Genomic DNA, 6606 nt, shown 5'->3' on the forward strand with positions numbered 1-6606 from the left:
AGAAAGACAACACATTTTTTTAATGGGTAAAGGATATGAATAAACATTTCTCTAAAGAATATATATAAGTGGCCAATAAGCACATGAATAAAAATCATTAGTCATCAGGGAAATACAAATTGAAACCACAGTGAGATACCACTTCACACCCACTAAGATGACTATAATCAAAAAGACAGACAGTAACAAGAGTTGGCAAGAATGTGGAGAAATTGGAACTTTGTATATTGCTGGTGGGAATTTAAAGGATGCAGCTGCTTTGGAAACAGTTTGGCAGTTCCTCAAAACATTAAACACTAGGGTTACCATGTGGCAAGCAGCTCTACCTCTAATTATAACCCCAAGAGAAACAAAAGCATCCATCCACACAATAAAACTTGAATGTAGTAGCATTCTACATAATAAAAGGTCGAAACAACCCAAATGTCCATCTACTGATAAATGGATAAATAAAATATGGCATATCTATATGAGGGAATATCATTTGGCAATAAAAATGAAGTGGTGATGTGGGCTTACACAGTAAACCTTGAAAACATTATGCTAAGTTAAAGAAACACATCACAAAAGACCACATATCATATGATTCCATGAACATAAAATGTGAACAGACATTTGTCTGCAGAACAGAGAAATCTATAAAGGAAGAAAGTGATTTTGTGAACTGCCTAAGTATTAGGGGATTTGGGGAAGAATGAAGAGAGATTGCTAATTGGTATGTGATTCTGTTTTTCCCCTTGGAACAATAAAAATGTTCTAAAATTGACTGTTGTAATGGTCGCACAGCTAATTGTGAATATTTTTAAAGTGAATTAAAAAAAAAAAGTGTATCCTATGCACCAGAAAGAGTCATTAAACAAAAAAGAAAATTCCAGATAACATTGAGAACTATAGACAGGGTAAAACAGAATAATGTTTTTTAAATGGTTTTAAAACATTTAAATGTTTTTAAATCGTGGACATACTGAACCAAGATCCATGTAGTTCACAGAAACCAGCCCTTCCTCCAGCACATTTCACAGTGTGCTTGGAGTGCCTAGTCCTCCTTCCTGATATTTACATTCCACACGGCAGTCAAGGATGAGAGGCCAGTGGGAGGCAGTGACCGTCTCCCTAATTTGGCAATACTTCCCTCAGCAGCACCCTTATATCTTCTTGTGAGCCTCAGCAGTAAATGATTTGGGCCCCACCCAGTCTCACCTTTGTTCCTAAGTCTAAAGGATGCAGGATTTTTCAACATATATGGACCAAGGACATGTCACGAGTCTGCCCTCATGACCTATGTGAACACCAAAATGATGTGGTGTTATTTATTTTATTTAGAAGAAAGACAAAACCTACTGTAAGACAGTAAGGCGGAGCGGGGTTGCTTCTTAGACCCTGGCCTTACTCTTTAAGAATAAAGGAATTAGCCTTTACCTATCCCTGAGCTGGTCATGTCCGTGACACATTTGATATACACCTGGAATCTGCAGCATACTTAATAATGTTATGACTCCTGCTTAATGCTTTACAGTAATAGCCATTGTGTGGGTATCATCTAAGTTAAAGACAATCTCATTTGTATCTGGGCAAAACATCTCATGGGTATGTATTTAAAATTTATTGATAAGTTGAATCTATACCTGAAAATATACCCTCTGGCAATAAAGTTTATATACATAAGTGAAAGTGAAGTCGCTCAGTCGTGTCTGACTCTTAGCGACCCCATGGACTACAGCCCACCCGGCCTTCCGTCCATGGGATTTTCCAGGCAAGAGTACTGGAGTGGGGTGCCATTGTCTTCTCCCTTAACAGCGGCTAGGCATATTATATTTACCTGGAGCTGGTATACCTGGTGACAGCCTTAGTGCCCTCGGACACGGCGTGCTTGGCCAGCTCCCCAGGTAGCAGCAAGCGCACGGCAGTCTGGATCTCCCTGGATGTGATAGTCGAGCGCTTGTAATGCGTGATGCCTTGCAAAAGAACAAAGGGAGGGACATTCCCACTGGAGTACACTGGGCAGAGTTTGTCCAAGGAATCCAGTTTAGCCATCCAGTGACAACTGAGTGTCTCTCCTTTTGTGTCTGCCCAACAGAAATATGTCACTTCTTTTTCTCAAAAATTTTCTACCATTATAATATCATAAAGTTTAAAGGTTGGGAATGAGGAGAGAATAGGTACTTACCCCATTATCCATCCCTACCAGTTTCCTCCGATCATGGGATTTTCCAGGCAAGATACTGGAGTGGGTTGCCATTTCCTTCTCCAATTATCCATCCAGTGATAGATAAAAATTTAGGAATTTGTTAATGACAGGACCGTATTGAAAAACACACAAAATTGTCCCCACTCTGAAAAGTTAACACAAATAGTTCCTATTCAAAATGACATTGCTTTTAAAGATCTTTTCCAATCTATTCCATACTCTCTCACTATAAAAATAAAAGCCTACACTATTTTGTGGCAATAAAACATTCCCCCTTCCTTTGACTTGTACCCAGTTCTCAGTGACCTGATGACTTGATTTAGTAGCAGTTACCTATATCTGAAGACAGATTTTGGCCCCAAGGAGTTGCATGCTATAAAGTCCAAATAAATCCGCTTACAAATCTCATAAAAAGAGGTGAAAATACCTTATTTCTCATCACAGATAAAGGAAAAGAAAGTACGTGTAAAGGTTGATTGTGATTTGTGAAGTGTTCAGTTGGTAAAAATCGGATCATTGTGGCCAAGGGTTTGACAAAGCACCCGTAAAGTCTCTGGTGTAATAAAGCAAGGCTCTCCTCCCCCATTCCAGGCTATTTTTGATCGGAACCGGAAGGATGAGCTGCCTCGGTTGCAACTGGAGTGGATTGATAGCATCTGTATGCCTCTGTATCAGGTAATCATGATCCGAGAGGGTCTGTGTATCTTCACCGGACCAGGAAGGAAAAGTGTATGTACTGTGTTTTCAGAAGCATTGGTTTTAGGACACTCTCCCAGGGTATGTGTGTTGCCAGGAATGGTGGTTGCAGCTTATCTTTTCTCGGGTTTCTGATCAGTCCACTGAAAAGAGTGGGTACTCGGAACCCAAAGACCTGAGTTCTCCTTGGGCCTCAGCTCCCTCATCTATAAACCAGGTATTGTAATATTATCTCTCAGTATTTCTCAAATTGTGCCCCTAAGGAATAGAAGTGTCCATCCATAGCCTAGTGAATATCTTATTAGAAAGAGGTCTCAGGTTCAATAACTGGGGCTTCCCTGTGGCTCAGACAGTAAAGAATCTGCCTGCAACACAGGAGACGTGGGTTCGATTCCTGGATCAGAAAGATCCCCTGGAGAAGGGACTGGCAACCCACTCCAGTATTCTTGCCTGGAGAATCCCATGGACAGAGGAGTCTGGCGGGCTACAGTCCATGGGGTCACAAAAAGTCAGACACAACTGACTGACTATCACTTTCACTTTCTTTTCCTGCACATTAAAATACTGAAGGCTTGGAAAAGGACTTCAGGAAAGAAACATGTTTAACCTTGATTAATTCTGAGTTTCTTAAACATTTGACCATGGACATCTCTTTCAGTTTTTTTTACCATTTTTCTTTTATTAATATCATGTGAGACTTGAGAGTTCCATGAAACATAGTTTTCTGCTTTGACCCTCTGGCCTGGGCCACAGGGTTTTGTAAAGCCTCTTCCATCTTAAATATCTGCCTCTGTCTGAGATGCGTGACAAACGGCAGCCGCTGAACCCTGCGTGAGGTGGTTTCCAGCTCTGCTGTGTGGGCTCGAGACCCTGCTTCTGGCAAGGAGACGGTGTCACCAGCTCCGGATGTTCACACTCCACTCTCTGAGTAGAAGTAGAGCTGACATCAGTTAACACTCACACTTTAGTGCACACTGGCTTTTAATCCTACTTCTATGCATTTGCTTTCATGTGAAAAACCTGGTAAGTTCTTTACCCCCTACCTACCTCAATCAGCTTGAGCTGCTTTTTTGACTTCGGAGTGAGAAACGCATGCAGGGAAAGCAAAACGGCTTCATTTCTCACTCTAACTCCATTAAAAACACAGTATTGTTTTTTAAGGACTTCACAACCATTAAGTTTCAGGCTTATCTACCAGTTCATTTCCAGCACTTTTAGGAACTGCTGAGCCCTGTCACATTATCCTAAAAAATAAAATAACATAGAATACTGTCTTGAAGATGGAAATGTAATTTTTAATGACTATAAACAACAAAAGTAATTTTTTTTTGTTTTATATTATCCATTAAGTACATGATAGCATAAAATCAGAGAAGTAAAGCTTTAAAAGAATCTAAAATGAATTATTTTAGTGATACATGGGACATAATGCTCTTTTATTTAAAAATGAAAGATTGGGTGAAATATCAAGAATAATGTCTACATTATTATAAGATCTTCACCTCTCTTTTCTCCCATCCACTTCTGCCATCCTCACTCCTCTGGTATCTCTGAATAAGCTGGGTTTCCAGGTGTAAGGCCTATAGCTGTTGGGTTAGGTATATCTTGCTTTGCGAAATTGACCTTGACTACCCATGTTGAATTATTTTTTAATTTTACTCACTTTCCTGTGCATTCTTAGGCAATAAATGAGATGAATTTTTTGCAATTAATAAATTCCTTTTACTGTGGGTAAAGCTTAGGTTGTTTTTGTATGGCTGATAAGTTTTTGGTGTTAGTCTGCAAAGCTACTTTGGAATGAAAGTAGCTTTTAACTCTACACAACCCTTCCTACATGATTAGTTACCGTAAATGCTGGAAAGGACTTGTGTGTTTTTCCATGTTAATTTAAATGTTTCATTGCTGGTTCACAATCAATTGGGCTTATATTTATACTTCCCATTAAATACTTTAAAATCTTCTGGTTAAAAAGTAAGTTATTTTGAATTTAAAATGAAAATAGCAGTTTCCAGAATTTAGGGGGTAATATTACCCCATCAGATTATCTATCATTCCTGATTTTTCACATGTTTTACTTTACTACCTAGCTGTGATATTAGATACACTTGCTAATTTTATTCACAGGAAACTGACATATAGAAAGTTCAAGCGACACTCCCACCAAATCAGATTGCGTCCCACTCATCTGTGGCCTTGGTTTTGCCGTAGTGGCCTTTCTGCTGCCTCATTTCACCTCTGTTGGATGTTCACCCATGATCTTTTCTTAATAAACCAAATGGGGAAAGTCATAGCATCTAAAGAGGAATGTGGAACAAGCTGTTTATAAAAGTTCATGTTCATACCTGCTGCTGTATCTTCTCAGTGAACAAAGCATGAAAGTCATGCTCTTTTTTCATCTTATTTTTTAAAAACCTCATGGATTTCATATAAATTCTTTATAATATTTATAAATTATATATATAGGATTTGCATATATAATATATTAATTTATAGACAATTAATATATGTTTATATAGTCATATGAATACATATTTATATGAATATATAAATTGATCTAATTTTGAAATCAACATTTCAAAAAGCCCTCAAACTGAAACCTTGTAGAGTGACTTTAATTACCCTCCTTGAGAATCCCTATTTTGTCCCATCTTGAGCACCTGGATGTTTTTCATTATTTAACTGGATAATCTCACATTAACTGTTGATGCTCTGCAATGGAAATGGAATCAGTCAGTGGGGAGGACTCACATTGAGTATGAAGACACAAAATCTTGAGGAAATGACTCACCAAGCATGGAAGGTCCCTAATGTGAGGCTAGTAAAATGTCAAAATGGCTGCAGGAATTCAGGTTGTTGCTGGAAGGTCAGTCTGGGTTTTTTAATGGGGAAGAAAATCCCATGGATGGAGGAGCCTGGTAGGCTGCAGTCCATGGGGTCTCGAAGACTTGGACACGACTGAGCAACTTCACTTTCACTTTTCACTTTCATGCATTGGAGAAGGAAATGGCAACCCACTCCAGTGTTCTTGCCTGGAGAACCCCAGGGACAGGCGAGCCTGGTGGACTGCCGTCCCGTCTATGGGGTCGCACAGAGTCGGACACAACTGACGTGACTTAGCAGCAGCAGCACTAATAAAGAGTCTGAGAGGATAAAGGCAAATGGGAAAGCATGAAGCTGGCAGGAACCCCACACTGTGAGAGATGACATCATCTTCCTCATTATGGAACATAAGAACGCAGCGTGGCTTTGCTGAGTTAGTCTGGGCCGAGGGCAAAATGATATGGAAGAGTAGCTCTGAGACCTTTTGATGGCCAGAGCCCTGACCCCAAGGTAGAGCAGGTTTGAGTGGCAAGAAACCTCACATAGAGCCTGAAGCAAACAGATACGTACATCATGATCAGAAACCTTCTTGCAGTCAGAGCAGTGTAGAAAGATGAGGGCCAGTGAAGAGAGAAGCCAATCAAACACACTGTCTGGCTGAGGCTGCTGGGTGCAGCCCAAGACAGAAAGGGGCTTGTGGAGGTGAAGATGGAGATGCAGCCTGGCAATAGATACAGATATGGTTCTAGGGCTGTTTTTTTACTTCATTGACTTCTACTGGGTAAAATCAGATTAAGAGGGTTGTGCTTGGTCAAAATAGATGAAGCACTTTCCACTTCCACTCCAGTTTGCTGAGTTTTGTCTCTTCTCCAAACAAAGAGTAAATTATTAATACTCTGTGG

General features: G+C 39.8%; 1 protein-coding gene across 1 annotated transcript in view; it reads left to right on the plus strand.

The window, feature by feature from the left end:
* The window catches only part of PDE11A (phosphodiesterase 11A), a 420247-nt gene that overhangs the window by 382438 nt on the left and 31203 nt on the right, over window positions 1–6606 (plus strand). Inside the window, exon 19 of the mRNA XM_025274296.3 lies at window positions 2780–2863. Within this exon, the coding sequence (XP_025130081.3) occupies window positions 2780–2863 (84 nt within the window). The remainder of the gene's footprint in view (window positions 1–2779; window positions 2864–6606) is intronic.

This window comes from Bubalus bubalis, chromosome 2, assembly GCF_019923935.1.
Source record: "Bubalus bubalis isolate 160015118507 breed Murrah chromosome 2, NDDB_SH_1, whole genome shotgun sequence".
Classification (NCBI taxonomy): domain Eukaryota; kingdom Metazoa; phylum Chordata; class Mammalia; order Artiodactyla; family Bovidae; genus Bubalus; species Bubalus bubalis.